An 18,582-nucleotide genomic window follows, 5' to 3' on the forward strand; every position below is an offset into this window, starting at 1 on the left:
AACGATAAAATTTTGATGAGAATTTTATTTTATTTTGAATTAAAGTAAGATGAACATTTGTTAATTTTTTTTAAAAATATTTATTGAATAAAGTGTGTCAAAAAGAAAATAATAATATATTTATTTGGAAAATAATTTTTTTTTATTCATTACCTAATAATAAAGACATTTTCGAATCAAAATATTGAGTGTTTCAAATGAACGTTGTATAATAGCCTTCTAACCACACAAATATTGGAGTTTATATATTGGACTGCAGTCACTATGGGTTAACCCAATTAGGGTAAATTCTAAATCGGCATATTCTACCTGAAAATAGTAGTACGAGATAAACCAAGAGTATACGTCAATCTCAGCACTGCCGGGTTATCTAACTTGATCGGTGTATGAAGTCCACCGTCTGCGGTTGCCAGAGATTTGGTTTTGTCTGGAGAGAGGACTTTTGCTATTGTAATTCAATTCGCATTTCATGGTGAATGATTAATATTCAAATAAAGTAAAAATTTTCAGAAAGAATTTTAATTCATAATTTCTTGGCTGGTGTAATTTATTTTTATTTTGCGCTAAGTGCAGATGAGTTCCCTAGTTAAAGAAAAAAATCACTCAAAAGACACAAGTTCTTTGGAACCATCTAGATGCACAAGAACAGCCACAAGACGAGTTGTGAAATAAACTTGAGATTCAATGACACTAATATTTAGTTGATAAACGGTACCATCAGGAATAGTTTCAGTTCCTCCTCCATTCACTTTTTCAAGTTCAAATTTGGTTCGAACCTGTTTGTTGCGCGCGTCTACAGCAAATTTTGCGATTTTCACAACTTTAGGATCATTTGGGTCTATGGGCGTCTCATCGAGGACTCTCATTGCTAAGGAACAAGTAATAGCAATAACTAAGATTGAGAGACTTGTAAGGAGGACAAACTTGGCCATTTTTTCTTTTAAAATTGTTTAAGGAATGATTAACACAAAGTGTTGTACGGTTTTATTTATAGGAGAGGGAACATTATTAAGAAATAAACTATTTTCTATATAATAAATAAATGAGAATCCATGGAATGGAGGAATGCTTTAATTAATATAGTCAATTGAAAATAGACAAAAAAAAAATTACTCCATATATATATATATATATATATATATATATATATATATATTGTATGTGTGACCAGATTATCCTCCATCAAAAATTACTAAATTTAAAATCATTTAATTGTATATTAAGAGTTTATATCTACTTCATTGATTGCAGTAGAAAATTAAAATTCTAGTAGGAGTAAGTTTTTTGATAGCTTAGTAGAATTTTCTCCGACAATAAATTTAATTATGGTTAATAAATTTAAAAGGAGTTAGATTGGGCCGGACAGATGAGTTATATGTTCAATCTCATAATGGCTTTCACGTATAACCACTAAAAAATAACTTAACTACTCTTCATAGCTATAGTTTGATAATTACAATTCGTAGCTACAAGTTATAGTGAAGAGAGAGGCAAGCGAGATTGGGAGAGAGGCGAGAGAGAGGGCAAAAAATGGGAGAGAGGTGAATGTATATGTATATTGGTTAGATAATTGTATATAATACATATGTATTTGTATATATGGCAATCGAGATAAGGAGAGAGAGGAGAGAGGCGAGCGAAATTGGGAGAGGAAGGAGAGAGGCAAGCGAGACTGGGAGAGAGCCAAGCGAGAGAGGACAGAGAGGTGAATTGTATATGTATATTGGTTAGATAATTATATATTGTACATATACATTTGTATAAAAAGCAAGCGAGATTAGAAGAGAGAGGAGAGAGGCGAGCGAGATTGAGAGAGGGAGGAGATAGATGAGTGAGAGAGAGCAGAGAGTATGAGAGTGGTGAGTTGTATATGTATATTGATTAAATAATTGTATATTACACATATGTATTTGTATATTCTAGCGTATCATACATATACAAATGTGGCTAATTAAACAAACTCGAAGTCAGCCCACATAATTAATGTATAATGTTAGTCGTTAGTGATAATTATAGCAAACTATAACAATGATAAGTAATTAAGTAGTATAAATTTGCTTAACTGCGTAATTTTTCATTAAAGAATTGTAAACATTCTTTAGTTGCGTGGTTACGGAGAGGTAATGGTAATTCTAGAAAACAAATTGTAGAGATTAAGAAAATGACTGAGGAGATTAGGAGAAGCTCGAATATTATAGACCTTAATAAAATTAGATTACTTCTTCATAGAGATTTAAGTTATGCTTATAAAAATGATCAAGAGATCTTCTTGAAACAAAAATCTAGAGATTTGTAGTTAAAAGAAGGTGATAAAAAATTCTCATTTTTTCATATGGCTATTATTCAAAGGCCAAGAAGAAATGCTATTAAAGGTTTTCAATTCGACAACGGAGAAAGATTTCGGATCCGCTAGGCATTATAAGGACAATAGAGCGTTTTTACGGTATTACATGGTTTCAAATCCAGTAGGCATTTAAGTACCACCAATGCTCTGATCCTTTCTTAATCAAAGGTCTTACGTGTTGAAAATGAAAAATCTTTGATTGTGATCGCTTTTCTCGAATAAGGCAGTACATGGTTTTTTTTTAATCTACCTCTCAACAGGAACCTAGATATGAAGTTTTGACCAGCTATCTACGAAAAGGAATGAAGTATCTTATAAGATTTCCAAAAAATTCTTCAATTTTTTTCCAATCTAGATGATTAATCATCTGTCTCTCACGACAATTACCTACCCGCGATAAATTTTGATCTAATTTGTGTATTACAGGGTCCTCCATTCAACGTTGTCATGTTTTTCCTCTACCATTTAAATTCATCTTATGAGGAGTCACATATATTTGATATAATTTTCACGTATGTGAGATTAACTCTCTTTTACTAGTTTTTTGCGAAACTGATAAATAACATTAATATAACAAAAAATAAAATAAAAAGGCTCTTTTGAAGAACTTTTTTTTTACTGGAGATTTATCACATATAACAAAAAGAAATGGATCCATAAATATATAATTATTCCGTCGATTATTTTAAAGTAAAAGAAGAATGTCAAAGAAAAGAATAACTCCAACAAATCATAGAGAAGCTCAATAATACGAAAAATCAAGCCCATAATGTTGGCTAATTGAGAGGAAGAATCTAACGTTGGTCAGTTTCAGCCAGCCAATAAAGAAGCTGATCAAATTAATTTCTGTATTAGACAACTAAAATATTATTGTTAATAGTATTATTATTGTTAATTATCAGATTAATATATATGCGCGCTGATGTATGTGGGCCAAATAATTACTGTATTAGGCCACAATAAGCCCTTTTAACTTATTAGAGGAGAAATGTTAAGGCAGCTATGGTGCTTTGTCACCAAAAACCATATAATAATCATATATTATATTCTGGACATGTTTTTCACAACCCTACAAAAGTTTAATTTATTTAGAATTATCCAATTTTGACCTTAGACCAAGTTTAACAAAAACATAGATCTCACCAGCTTCTTCAATTATAATATTAACAACAAGTACAATATTTCAAATAAATATATTTGAGTTCAATTATAACCAGACATAAACTATGTATGGTTAAAGTGGAATTAGAATAGTTAAGCTACTCAATAGACCAATTATTTTTATACTGGCTTAATTCTTCTAGTTCAAATTTATGCAAATTGAAAATATATACTATAGTTTATATCAACTGATCATCCCCCAAATCAATGAAAGTTTGACTTACTTAAAATGGTATATATGCATGTATGTTCACCCACTTTTAACTTAAAATCATTTAGTCAACAACTTTCACATAAGAAAATTAAGACAAATAAGAATGATATTTTTGGCACTCTTTGTTCTTGCGCTTCTTGTTTTAAATATCTTTTATGTGTAACTTAATTAGAAAGACTTATGAAATTTGTATGAAGCCAACATAAAAACAAAAGTATATGAGTCAAACGTAATTAGTGTATTACACACTATAATAAAAATAAAAGCAACAACAAATATTAAAATTTTTACGAACGTTAATTAAATGTCATTAGAATTAATGTAGCTAAAGGCTACAAATAATGTTAATTGTTACTAAAAATACATATTTAATTGGTAATTATATTTTTGATGTAGTGACATTAAACATATTCATGATCCTATCAACTTCAAGAAAGTGAAATGAGAGAAAAAAGAGATGCTATTTTTTCATAGTGTGGTCCTATAATGTATTATTAGTCATAGTTTATGACTTTTTATTATATATATGTTGTCTGAACATTCTAATTTATATTGAAAAGATGGTTACTATGATAGAGAACAAATGAGACTTGTACCATTTTACTTTTTAGTAAGACCATTCTGCAAGTAACATGCACCAATAATAAAGGCAATAGAAATCATTGTCTTTTCTTGGAACAAACTTAATTATACCATATGCTAGAGCTCACATTAATGACATGTCTAATATTTTTACAAGTCACACCCCAAAAAAGTTGGTCAAGTGTTCTAGTGCCCAACTTTTTTTTTTTGTTATTTTTAACATGTTTTTTTAAATAAAGAATTATTGTTAAAAAGTCAGCTTTGCTGTAGATCTGTTCTTGCATCTAAAAATTAAAATTGAATACATCCTCTGCTTGGTTAATTATGTTTTACCAGAAATAAGAAAAGGTCGAAAAAGTAATGGGACTTCATCAACTCCATTAATAGAGAAAAGAGGGGGGGAGGGGAATTAGTGTTTTATGACCATATTAAAAGAAAAAATGAAAAATTATGTATCGACTAATCCAGAAAATATCAGGTTTACCAAAGGATAAGGAAGAGTAAACGGACTCTATCCCTTCGATTCATTTTAAATGTCATTATTATTATTTAAAATAATTTTTTTAAAATCTAAAAAATTCAAGACAAAATTAATTAGTATTTAATTTATTCTTGTTCTACTAAATATAGAAAGAGATTAATATAGTGAAAGAAAGAATAATTTAATTGAGATTAAAAAAAGAACATAAAGATTGATTTAGTTAAATTATAATTTTAATTGTAATAATTTTTATAAAGATGTTTGAAAAAACAACCATGATTTATAAGTAAAATAAATCAGAGGGAGTAGTTATTACTCCATTAAATCAGAGGGAGTAGTTATTACACCATTATTCTTATATTAGTTAATCACTTTTCATTTTCTATGGTACTTAGCAAATCATATGAAGATAATTTTATTAATTCATCTCTTAAAAAATTTATTGAGAATTTTACAGACAAATGTGAACACTTTCTAAAAGAAATAATTGCAAAAGTAGTATAGAAAATATTTAATTAATGTTCTCTTGATTCAATAAGATAAACAACTAATAAAAGACAATTTTTTTAGCATAATAATCAACTCATATGAGATGGAAAAAATAATGTTTTAGGACTAAGACGCCAATAGAAAAAATATTTATTAATCCTCCAAAAAATAAAGAAACTTTTTGAGGAAGCTTTTGCGTCATCATAAGAGTATATATAGAAGCGAATGTAAATGCAAAATCAGAAATACCATTAAAACTCCTATATATATATATATGAATTTATTAATCGAATCAGATTTAATCTCTCTATCATGTTTCTTCCATAGTTATTAAAAAAATGCTTTTTTATGATTTTGTTGATTTTCAATGTATTGGTTATCTAGCATATGCATTACATAATTTTTTCGATGTCTAAAACAAAAAGGAGAATAGGAAGAATCGTAATAACTATCGATTAAGCTTATTTTAAAAAAGAGAAGATGGATCACTCTTTGAACAGCCGCGACTCACTGCAGCACCTTTCTTCTGCTTACGTAAATTTATTTTACTATTTTTTCGATAAAAAATGTTCAAACCAATATTTTTTTAACTCATGTTGTGCGTGGTGTTGAATTCACCAATTCTTTCTGACATGAAAGCAATTTGAGTAGCTTGATATCATAATTCATTTTTATGGTGTGAGAATCTTACACCCCTCGGTGATAACACTAAATTTAAATGTACGCGGAAAAAATTGTTGCATAAAAAATTGCGTTATTAAAATATCCAATAGTATATAATTTAATGAAAAAAAAATATCACTAGCTATTTGCTCTTGTAGAAATGATATGTTGATATAATACTTGCAAGATTTTAAGAACACATTTTATATATCATATAAATTATATTGCAAACATTATATATAAAGATTGAAATTAATTTCTTAATTAATTCCATAAAAGTTAAATAAGATTATATGAAATGAAAGAGGGGGTTATGTCATTTCGGGGTATACTCTAGAACATTGCAACCCACCTAAAAGGCAATTAGTTGGAAATTAATGTAATATGAATACAAGGGTTTGTTGATGCAGATATTGTGGACATTTGAGCACAAAGGAAGAGGAAAAAAAGAAAGAAGAAAAAAGACTATGATTATTACTTCCTAGTTCCTCTTTTTACTGATCTATTATATCAGTATTAAAAATCGATATTTAGTTTTTAAAAAATGGCAAAATAATTTATTTCGTTATTATACATTTCTCAATATTTAGATGATTAATTATATACAACAAATAGAAATAATATTATTTTAAAAGAATATTGAAGTTAAATATAAATAAGTAAAGATGAATTGTGTGAATATTTGAAGAATAATTGTATAAGTTATTCGATTGGGACACAATGTCTCCAAAAAAAAGAGAGAGGAAAAAAAAATTTGCAATCAGTAACAAACAAGAAGAAAATAGTAAGTTTTAAACTGAGCAGAGCAGCAGATTCACACATTCTGATTATCTAAACTTGGACATGTTTGTTACATAACAAACATTAAATAACACTTCTTTTTGTCCAAGCAAAATTGACTCTTCAACTAACAAAAATAATTTCTTCCGGTATTTTATTAAAATTAAATTAAATTATAAGATATATCTAATGTTTATATTTGGTCCAACATAGACATTTTTTTATATAAGTAGTCTTATTTATTTATTCCTTTTTTTAAAAAAGCTTTACATAATAATGAAATAAGTGGTTTATATATTTATATATAATTTTAAAAAAATCATATTACGTATCTCTTATATTTTTTGGGGGTGACTGAATTTCTCTAAAATGTGCGCCATGCTAAGAATCAAATTATTTATCGATATTTTTCTTACATGCCTACTAAGAAAATATTAATTAGAAGGAATTTTGTGACTGGTTTCTATTTTTTTAATTATTGAGGTATTTATAATCTTCAAGAATAATTAAAAAGGTATTATAAATAAAAAAAATTACTTAAACATCTAAAATCACAAATATTATTTTCATTTTTTTCCTTTACATGTTCGTTAATCAACTAGAATAAGAAAGGGCAGTTGTACACTTGTATTGATTTATCTTGGATAATGTTTTTTGAAACTTTACAAATTTGTACTTAAAAAAAGAATTAATTATGTGTAAAATAAAATACAAAATTAATTTTATATTGATTTGTAAATTAATAAGTGCCTTGGAATATTTAATAATATGAATAATTAATATGAGACTACGTAATAAGATAACTATTTTAAAAATCATGATAAATAATTTAATATAGAGCACTTCCTTAGAAAAGCAGTTCAACTTATAAGTTATAACAAACTCTATTTGAATTACAGTAAACCAAAAGTGATAAAGCCATCCCTCTGAACTGCCCAAAAGATCTACTTTAAGAAAAAGGGAAATTACACTGTCATTCAAATATTAACAAATTTTGATTTTGATTCTTTTAGATTAATTTGGTAAAAGTGTATTTAATGTTTAATTAATTTATATGTGCATTTTTTATCCTTCTTATTATAAATATTCACAATTTTAACAAAGTATTATGTGCTAAAACATTCAATTATCAAAGTATTATTACATTTTAGAGATTATTTTAAAAATGACATATTTTTTTATAGAAATGAGCGAAAATACATATTTCAGTTAGTTGCTTAGTCAAAATTTATAAGGATCAAAATCAAAATTCATTAATAATTGAAACACCAAATAGCAATTATTTTCCTTAAAAGAAAAGGAAAATTTCTTTGGACCTAAAATAAAAGGGACACAACATTACTTAGAACTAAGGAAATTGTAATTTAATGTAATCAAATTATTAGTTTCAAAATGGAAAAAATCACCATAATAGTAGCTAAATTGTAGACATGATAAAAGAGGCCCATTTGACCATAGAGCTATTCTACTGCAACTTGCAAACAAAACATAAATACTGTAAAATGTGATTCATTCATTCCCTGCAACAACTTATTTTCTCTCAATGAAAAGGGGAATCTACGAATTCAATAAGTTGTACACATTTATTTTTTTCCGTTACTAGCAAGTACAAAAATCATTTTACATGGTTTGACTTATAAGTTTGCATTAATGTTTCATCCTATACCATTTTTAAGACATAATACATAAAAATACCTTTTAACTTGACCTCAAGTATCAACTGACGTTTATGTCCTCTAATTTTGTATATGCACAAATAGATATTTAAATTTGTATAAAATTGAATAAGTAGACATGTGTTGCGTGACATAATACACAAAATTATCATGTAAGATGTCACATAGGACAAATGTGTATAGCTATTCAATTTTATAGAAGTTTAAATATATATTTATGCACACCCAAAATTTAAATGATATAAATCTCAATTGAGACCATATTAAAGGACATATTCATGTAATAAGTACAAACATTTTTAAATAACAATATTGTACCAAACATGTCTTGAGACTACATAATTAAAAGGAGATTTTGATAATATTAGATATGTATTTAGTTCAAATATAATGTGTAATGACCCTTATTGTCATTTTTAGTGTTTTATCTTCTGTACATCGTTTAGAGCGTTCCTACAGCGATTCTAAGTCATTTATGACTTGCTGGGACTGACAGATCGGTCACCTGGTCATTCGTTTTGTTATTGTGTGAGCTTTAGTATTTTTGAAGCTTATGAACCTTGAACGATCATTTTCGATCAAAAGTTCAAGAAGATGACATCAGAATCCAATTCTGACGATTCCATCAGTTCCGGAAGGGTCATTTTAGTCCAGTAGCATTGTCGACATGACTCCCAAAGTTTTCAGTGTGAGTTGGTGGGATTAGGCGTTTTAACTTTAAGTTTAAAGGCTAAGTTTGACTTTAGTCAACATTCTGAGTAAACGCGCTCGGATGAGAATTCCGTCAGCGCGGTTAGCTCCGGAATGTCGAGTTTGGTCTAGTTTGACCCTTCTTTCGGGTTTTGAGGTTTTTGATATTTTTCCGAGCCCTTTTGTGGTTTTTGACTTAAAATGGCCAATGGAAGTGGGACCCACATTTTATCGAGATGACCTCTGATGAAAATTTCGACTGCGCCTTTGAGTCCGGAATGTCGACTTTGGTAGGGTAGCATATCTATTTTATTTTTATCAGGTTCCGAACGGATTCCGAGCACCCGTCGGAGACTTTAAAGAAAGTAGGCAAAGCTGAATCTGGTGCAGCCCCTATAAAAACCCCAACTTTCAGCTTTATGTTTTACTTTGGAACTTGATATCTTGAGCGATACAACTCCGAATTGGGCGATTCAAAAGGCTAAGTTGTGAGATTTTTCGAGGGCAACACATTGGTGAGCTTGGAATCTGATTTGGGGACACGATTTGAGGTAAATTTTGGGTTTTAAATGCTGTCATAGCTCATTTTCGAGCACAAGTTTTGGGAAATTTCAGAAGGTGATTTCTTGGCCATTTTAGGTCCGAATCAAGTGATTCAAGAGCCTATATTGTGGGGTTTTTCGTGAGGATCGTCGTGGTGTGATTGGTTTTGGCTGTTGGAGCTTCATTTTTGGTAAAATCTGGTAAGTAGCTGCTGCCATTGTTGCTGATTTTTAGCTTAGGATTTGGGTTTTTTTTGTTGCATGTTAATGTTGGGACCGTCTTGAGTCCTGAATTGTGCTCCATTCTGCTATACAAGTTTCGAGAGTTATTTAGGACTTTTATTTGGGGTTAATTCGGGATTTCTCAACGCGGATCCCATTTTTTCCATTTTGACCGTGAAATTGACCCGTCTCCGTTTCTTGCAATTTTAGTGTTTAAATGACTGTAATAACGTTGTGACTCTATTTCTGATAGTGTATCAACGTTTCGAGGCCTTTTAGAAAGTAAAAGATCCGGGGAGTGAATTTTGGAGCGCGCGTGATCTGCGTTCAGGTAGGCTATGGTTTCTCTTCTTAGACTGAACTCGAACATGTGAATGCATGTTGATTAGTTGGAATTTGGGTTGGGTAGTTATTGGATCATGCATAGGTGTTAAAAATTATATTTTCGGCCTTGTTCTGAGAATTATCGGGTAACTGTGAGCATGTTTATATTGACCTTCTTTGCTATATGAATTACTTGTATGTTTGAATACTGGTTGTCAGAAGTATGTTGAGCCTTAGTTTAGGTTTGACTAGGGTTTTCCTTAGAAATGCATGATTCAAAGTCGGTAGGACTTAGTTTAGCCCCGACGTCGCTCGGCCGGCTTAAATCCTTGTAGACTGATGTAGCAGACTTGAGTCTGATAGTTTGGTATTTAGCTAGACGATGAGCTTGCTCTAGCGATAGTTACTCTTATTTCTTAGATGTTACGGCTTCTCGAGTTACGTCAGTGACAATGAATTCCGCTCCGTGATTCAAAGTTGAGTTTCTATTCGACTGTAAGGTCTTACATTGATTAGCTAAGTCTGGATGGTGTTCCATGGGTTTATATGATTATGGATAGATAAAGACTCTTTCAGCATGCTATATCGACATCTTTGTCGGGTATCCGGATTTAAGGTCCGGCCTCGACCATCCACATACTTATGTAGAGCATCCGGTTAGAGGTCCGGCCTCAAGTATGTAGAGCATCCGGTTAGAGGTCCGGCCTCAGTTACTTATATTTTGCAATTGGCTACTTGTGTAATTCTGGTGAGTGTCCGGTTCAAGGCCCGACCTCCGTACCGTCAGATTCTACTTTTTGGTTCGGTGTTCTTTGGCCTCGAGTTCTATTCTCCTTAAGTTATAGTTATTTTGTGTACGCGTCGGACTTATGGGGGTCCGTTCGGGTTTTTATTTAAACTTGTGCACGAGTGTACCTTCTGGGCTTATGGTGGGTCCAGTTAGGTGTAGTTAGCTTATTTATATTAATTTAGTTAGATCTTTATACACTCGTGTGCATTATTGTGTTACTTAGCCTTCCGTTCTTGACCTCTAGTTTTGTGATTTCGTCTTTTCATAGTGCTTTACTTTTCTAGTTCAGTCGGCCTATGATGCCTACTGGGTACCTGTTATTTGGTACTCATGCTACACTCTGCATCTATTTTCGTGATGCAGGTCCGAGCACCAGTAGTCAGCGTTGATCGAGTTTGGAGAATTTCTGGTCTGGAGACAGGGGTGAGCACACAGGGTTTTGTACTATTTCAGTCTCCATCTGTTTATATAAAGACTTGTCTTTTACTTTTCGAGACAGTCTAGTTTCGGTGGTCCACTGTTGGGACTTGTACTCGTTTTGTTGGTAGCTCTGTATTAGTGACTTCCAGGTTCTGGGAGGGATCCTTTATTGCATTTATGTTTTGGTTTGCTTATGTTGTTATAGTAATTTTTCTTAGTCTTGTTTAGTTTCTACCCTCACACCCATTATGTGTGGTTCTGGGTTGTGGTTTGGCTTACCTACTGATGGGTTATAGTAGGTGCCTTCATGGCTCGAGAAATTGGGTCGTGACATAATGTGATTTATCATTCAAACAAAGAAATATTTACTCAATTATGAGAAATTATGTAAAAAAGTTATTTAATTTTATTTTATTTCAATATAAATTAAAAATCTAACATGACAAAATAAATAATTAATATAAAATTAATTAAATGACTTTATTATGTAAATCTTTTGAGATATTTATTGTTTTGAAATCTTTTCCATTAATAGTTATAGTCCTTAGACTCCTAGTGGAGTCTATATTACTGAAATCAAGGCATTTCTACTCCCCTTTATTTACACAAAAAAAAAGCAGAAATTGACTAGTGGGGCAGAGTAAGGTGGCTGGTCATTGTTCAGCCTAAAGAATCTTCAACTACATATGTAGACAACCTTCTTTCAGGTCAATCTTTCTCAACTTCTTAGATTATTCTTACTTAGCCATCTAATCTGCAACTCATCAGAACCTTCTTCTTTCTTTTTATTTTCTATACCCTTTACCATTCTTCTTTCTAAAATCCCTTCTCCATTCTTGAATTGTGGCACCATTTCCAAATTCTTGAATGGCCACTGGATTTAGATTCCCCCCCTTTTGGTTCTTGGTTCTTTTCATTCTTTCTTGTTTCTCCTCATTCTGTTTAGGTGGTGATAGAGTTACACTAGGAGAGATTTATAAAGATGGTGATAACCTTACTTCTAAAGGAGGGGATTTTGTGTTGGGGTTCTTTAGTCCTGCAGGTACTAGTAAAAGGTATCTTGGTATATGGTATGTTGATATACCAGTAAAGACATATATTTGGGTTGCCAACAGGAACAAGCCTGTTCATGATAAAAATGGTACCTTTTCAATTGATACAATTGGGAATTTGGTTGTTAAAGATGGAAATGGGGATTTACTATGGTCGTCTAATGTTTCTGTTCAAACCAGAAATTCTACGGCCTGTCTGAGAGACGACGGCAATCTTGTCATCCTTAATAATGACAGGGATGCTGCGAGGTTAAATTCTGAATTATGGGAGAGCTTCTCGGATCCTACAGATACATTTGTGCCTGGAATGGAAGTTCTCATAGAAAGACAAGGCCAAGAGCAAAAAGTTTTCCGTTCTTGGACAAATGAGAGTGACCCTTCACCTGGGAGGTACTCAATGGGAGTTGATCCTCGTGGAACACCTCAGATTATTATTTGGGATGGACCGAATAGACGATGGAGGAGTGGACATTTTGATGGAGCGGAATTCATTGGTGTTCCAGATGTGATCAGAACAAATTTTTTCTCTGGTTTCAGAATTCTAAACGAAGGAGATAATAAATTGTTACTCACTTACAGTGCCTCAAATACATCTTCTTTTCTGAGGTTTCAGCTTACTGTGACTGGAAATGAGCTGCAACAGAGGTGGAACGAAGACGAGGGTGAATGGAACACGTTACAATCTAGGCCAGTAGGTGGTTGTGACTTGTATAACTTTTGTGGGAATTTTTCAGAATGTAATAAAGAAGTATGTCAATGTCTAGAAGGATTTGTACCAAGTGTTCAGGAGGAGCGGCATGCTGGGAACCGAACTGGAGGATGTGTTAGGAAGACAGAATTGGAATGCAGGAAAAATAGCAGTGTTTCAAGGAATGATAGTTCAAAAGATGATGGATTCTCGACTATTCGGAGAGTTAAATTACCTGACCATGCTGATGTTGCAGAAATAAGCACAGAAGAGTGCAAAATCAGGTGCCTGAATGATTGTTCCTGCAATGGTTATGCTCATGTCAGAGGAATCAATTGTATGATATGGCGTGATGATTTAGTTGATATAGAGCATTTTGAGGAAGGTGGGAACACTCTTTATGTTCGTCTTCATCCTTCTGATATCGGTAAGCACAATACTTTCTGCTAAATTCATAATCTCTTACCAGTTTTCTTCTCATTCGTGCAATGATACAAATCTAAAACCAAATAAATTGTGCCTTAGTACAAAGATCAGTTTCTTGTTTGTCTTTAGGCTATAACACAATAGCATTTGCATGTTGCCACTTGCTTTTCTCCATATCTTTTTTTCCTTCTTTTAAGAATGAGCACATAATATGAAACATTACAAAGGTAGCTCTTCTTTTCCTGTGATGAACAAAGAAAGGTAGGTTTCCTTTTGACTAGCACATCTGAGATTCAGTGGAGGACTATGCCAAATTCTACATCAATGAGATAGTTAGGTTTCATGGGTTCCCTTGTCTATCATCTCAGATAGAAGTCCTCAGTTTACCTCTCATTTCTGGCAATCGTTTCTACTCTTTATTAGTAGCAAGCTCAAACAATAAGCAGATAAATTGTTTTCTTCCTCGTGTTTGAAGAATGATTAGCCTTTCTAATTTCTTGATTTCTCCTTTGAAAATCTTTTGAAACAGGTAAAAAAAAGAAGACTATCATAATTGTTGTAATATCAATTCTAGCAGCTCTGGCGTTGGTTATTATGGTAGCCATTTGGCTAGTATGCAAGTACAGGGCCAGAAAACGAGGTAAATTTTGATGCAGTAACCTTTCTCACTTGTTAGTTGCATATATGATGTGTTCCATGTTGTACTTATAATTTCGACTTGCAATTTTCAGAATCCAAGAAGACCAGTGAAATCCCCAAAAACCATTTAGTTAGGAGTGGAGAGTTCTCCATGGAATATTCTGGACCAGGTGACATCAGTGCTGAAGGGCATCAAGGAAATGGTTCAGAATTAGCATTTTTCAGCTTCAGCATGGTGGCGACAGCTACTGACGACTTCTCTCTTGCAAACAAACTTGGGCAAGGGGGATTCGGCCCCGTTTACAAGGTAAATTTTCAATCTTGATAGATTATTCTGTTCCTTTAGGAGCTATATGGCCATTTTTTGGACTAAAATTAATGTTTTTCAAATCTTTAGGGAAAGCTACCTTGTGGTCAAGAGGTTGCTGTAAAAAGGCTTTCACAAAAGTCTGGACAAGGTGATGAGGAGTTCAAGAACGAGATCACTCTAATAGCAAAATTGCAACACAGAAATCTTGTTAGACTTTTAGGTTGCTGTGTTGAAGGAGAAGAAAAAATGCTGATTTATGAGTACATGCCCAACAAAAGCTTAGATACATTTCTATTTGGTAAGTTCAGAAAATTTTATCAAAATAATTTCTGCTGCTTCCGCAGATGTACTATAATAGCAAGACATCTCATTGAGATAGACACTAACAACTGTATTGGCTGTTAAACTTTGACAGATACTGCTAGGAAATCCCTGTTAGACTGGAGAAAACGCTTCAACATTATCGAAGGAATTGCCCGAGGATTACTGTATCTCCATAGAGATTCAAGGCTTAGAATAATCCATAGGGATCTAAAGGCTAGTAACATTCTGTTGGATGAAGAAATGACCCCAAAAATTTCAGACTTTGGCATGGCCAGAATATTTGGAGGAAACCAAAATGAAGCAAATACAAATAGGGTTGTAGGAACATAGTAAGTTATCATTTGATTTTAAATCTTGTAAGAGACTAATTTCAAAATTTCTTGTTCCTAGAGCTAAATCCATTTCATTTTGTACCTTGTTGTTAAACAACAGTGGATATATGGCTCCTGAGTATGCTATGGAGGGCCTGTTCTCTGGCAAGTCTGATGTCTACAGCTTCGGCATAATATTGCTTGAAATTATATGTGGACGTAGAAATACAAGCTTTCGGACAGATGAGCATTCAGGCATCATTGGATATGTAAGTCTGACTAATTTCTCCAACTATTTCAATCTTTTTAGTCAAGAACAAGCTGGCTAAATAATGGGGCTAATTTCTTGTGTGATGAGCAATGACGGAGTGGTCATCTTTCTCATATTTTTCTGGTGGAAAATATTTCAGGCATGGGAGAAGTGGGATGAAGGTAGACCAATGGACCTGGTGGATCGTTCAATTTGGGATGGTTGTCAACACAATGAAGCATTGAGATGTATACACTTGGCATTGCTTTGTGTTCAAGATTTGGCGGCTCACAGACCAAACATGTCTTCTGTGGTTCTGATGCTGGAAACTGACAATGTAAGGTTGCCCTTGCCTAGGCAACCTACCTATACTTCAATGAGAAGATCTGTGGATGAAGATATATGGCATGGGAATCAGGATTTAACATCTTCCAACAATGTCACAGTTAGTGTACTAATAGGTAGATGATTGGTTAATGCTTGTTCCTTCTTACATACCTGCTTCATTTGAAGAGAATGGGATCAAGTAGTGTAACTATGTAAAGTTATACTTGGAACTATGTTCATAATTTTTTGTTAGCTAGGTAAACTTTCGCACATTATGTGTATTGTAATTAGAAGGTGGTACAGCTCTGCAAGCTGAAAGAGAGATATGTCACAACCTTGTTCAATCGGTATAGCTGAAGTTCTTTTGTTTACTGTTTGTAGATGGAGATGCTCCACCAATCGAGCAAACCCCACTTGTCATATCTAAGTTAGAATGAAGCATTTCAGTCGGTCAGTATATATCACTGCATAATCAAGGGACAGAATTACATGCTTGCTATCTCCTATCACTTCAAGAAACCATTTTACAGTTTTTCTAAAGCTTGAGAACTAGTATTTCGTCCGATGAAACACAAGCCATAGTTATTACCAGGTTCTGCATAACTTGAACTATCTGTAGGGAGATCAGCTTGTGTTCCATTTGGGACAGAAGGGGAAATGGAACTATTTACTATTTAATAAATCAGTGTCGTGGTTGACTTGTTGCACGAAACTCAAATATGGAAGAAATCTTCAACTTTTGAGTGTTCATAACATTATTTTCTTATTTTTAAAAAGGGAATGACCTATTCTACCTTATACCCTCTTGAAGATCCATACACAGGTGAACTTTCACTAGTTCAAACTTCACCATCAAACAAGGGGGCTGCTAAAACATTCACCGTGTGGGTCGGAGCTGTTTGATTAGCTATCTTGTAATCCACTCCACCATTTCTCAAAGAAAACATTAAATATGGAGATATGGATTTCAATTAATCAAAATCAGTAGGATTGTAGATTCCAAATTAAATCTACTGGTGATCTCCCAAGCTTTTTGCTTGTAGATTCCAAATAACTTTACGCTCCGTTAACAATAAATCTAACAAACAGTAGCCTTTCTTATGATATATGACACAAAGATAATGTCAAATTCTACAATTGTAAGGAAATATATTTCACCAACTCCTCCAAGGAAAAAGAAATTAATGGCAGGACATACCAGAGAAACATGGGAAATTTTGTCAATAGGCCTAAATAGCTGAATTCCTGGAGCTGCAATAAGGTTGGCAAAAAAGAAGCAATAAAAGATCAAGGCATTGAGTCATGACCAAAAAGAGAGACCTTATATTAAAACTTTGTGATCCAAATGATACCTTCCATGAATCAGAGCTTTGTCTCAGCTTGGCCAAACAGTGCACTATTCGAAACTCCATAGATAATGTTGGCATCTCCAGTGCACACAGCCCTGTTCCCACCAGACCAAAGTCATATTTGATACCAGGTATCTTCACTCCAGGCAGACTATAACTTGGGATTCGGTAAAAGAATATTCATGATAGAAGGAAGAATTGACAATTACTGGTATCAGAAAAGAAATAGACGATTCAACTTTCTTTTTTTTTTGGCAAACGAGTATTATTAGCACATAGCTTGTCCCTTTACATGAATGGGTGCTTCAAATAATATGGCGGCCAAAGCAGAAAGAAAACCCCCAATATTTCCACCCTAAAAACCCAGAGAAACCCGTTTCTTCTTACTGTTCGATTCTCCTCTTTTCCACTGTTCCCAGCAGAATAGGACTCAATTGCTCAAAATTGGTTAATGGTGTTTCGTGTAGTACCGTTGGCTCTGGGAATTTGGTGAGATCGATTAAAAGATGAATAAAATATCCCCCATTCAAGCTGCATTTCCAACAAGTGGCTCAGAGTTGGCAAGTTTTGCCAGAAAGTTTATTGTAGCCTCCTTCATCGTCCAGTTGCAGTTTGGCACCTGTACTTGAAGCTATAATCAGATCCAATCCTATCTTACCAAACCCCGAAGTTATAACGGTTAAGTATGCCTACCATATTTATTATGTACTTTGAGAGGATTGTTAGACTCATAATTACTTGACATATTCTAAAATAATAGTTAGGAGCGATCAAAAAGGATATAGTGGAAGTAATCTTTAATTTTCATCGTTAGATATTTTTCTAAAAGAGGTGTGTTAAACCCAAACAAGTTAAGAGAATCAAACAATTCTTTCTAATGTTTACCGCCTTAAAATCTTGTACTATGTACAAATTTATATAATACCTTTTCATTTTAATTATATTAATCTTCAACCCTGTTTTCCAAATCCTATAAAAATTAAGCAAGTTAATTTTCATACCTAATCCGACTATTCTTTTTTAGAAAAAACAAGTATCTCAAGTTCCATTTTTTTTTTCTTCTTAATTATTGTTTTGAAGATAACATCTTTATTCCCAGATGTGGACTTTAGTGATCTTTAGTCCAAATGACCTCAGATCAAGTAAGACAAGTTATAGTGTCTTTACTCCCAACCCTGCATAGGCTAAGATAAATTTGGCTTCAAACATGTAGCATATTATTATTAGAGAAAGGAAAAAACAAAAAACCAAATCATTGTCCAAAAATGTTCTGAATAGTTTTTTGGACATTCTAATAGACTTGACACATTTCTAAGAGATAACTTGTCACCAAGTTTGAAAAAGTATTAACCAAACTAAGCCATTATATAAAGTAATTCACCAAAATAATATGTTTTTTAAAAATTTTACAAAACTAGTATAAACGTATTTCACAGTAACGTTTTAGGGTATATTTTGTTTTTTAAAAGCTGACGTCGTCAGATTGATATACGTTACTGTGAGTAACGTTTTGCTCCTAAAACGTTAT

General features: G+C 32.6%; 2 protein-coding genes and 2 long non-coding RNA genes across 4 annotated transcripts; 2 read left to right on the top strand and 2 right to left on the bottom strand.

Annotated features, from left to right (window-relative positions):
* Window positions 1-599: 599 nt before the first annotated feature.
* On the bottom strand, window positions 600-932 carry LOC107010090. Its single transcript, XM_015209354.1, has one exon. The coding sequence runs from the start codon at window positions 930-932 to the stop codon at window positions 600-602; it is 333 nt and encodes a 110-aa protein (XP_015064840.1).
* A 7,826-nt stretch (window positions 933-8,758) lies between these two features.
* Window positions 8,759-11,220, top strand: LOC107010337. The gene is made up of 3 exons (XR_003576720.1): window positions 8,759-9,631; window positions 9,720-9,823; window positions 10,098-11,220. It is a non-coding gene; the product is annotated as an uncharacterized LOC107010337 (long non-coding RNA).
* A 753-nt stretch (window positions 11,221-11,973) lies between these two features.
* LOC107010330 (G-type lectin S-receptor-like serine/threonine-protein kinase B120) lies at window positions 11,974-16,085 on the top strand. The gene is made up of 7 exons (XM_027914586.1): window positions 11,974-13,545; window positions 14,074-14,184; window positions 14,276-14,490; window positions 14,581-14,791; window positions 14,909-15,146; window positions 15,250-15,397; window positions 15,539-16,085. The coding sequence occupies exons 1-7, from the start codon at window positions 12,246-12,248 to the stop codon at window positions 15,845-15,847; spliced, it is 2,532 nt and encodes an 843-aa protein (XP_027770387.1). The 5' UTR covers window positions 11,974-12,245; the 3' UTR covers window positions 15,848-16,085.
* Window positions 16,086-16,651: 566 nt separating this feature from the next.
* On the bottom strand, window positions 16,652-17,843 carry LOC107010338. The gene is made up of 2 exons (XR_001455681.2): window positions 17,058-17,843; window positions 16,652-16,956 (listed from the first exon to the last, which is right to left on the bottom strand). It is a non-coding gene; the product is annotated as an uncharacterized LOC107010338 (long non-coding RNA).
* Window positions 17,844-18,582: the final 739 nt, after the last annotated feature.

The sequence above is a fragment of the Solanum pennellii genome, chromosome 2, assembly GCF_001406875.1.
Source record: "Solanum pennellii chromosome 2, SPENNV200".
Lineage (NCBI taxonomy): Eukaryota > Viridiplantae > Streptophyta > Magnoliopsida > Solanales > Solanaceae > Solanum > Solanum pennellii.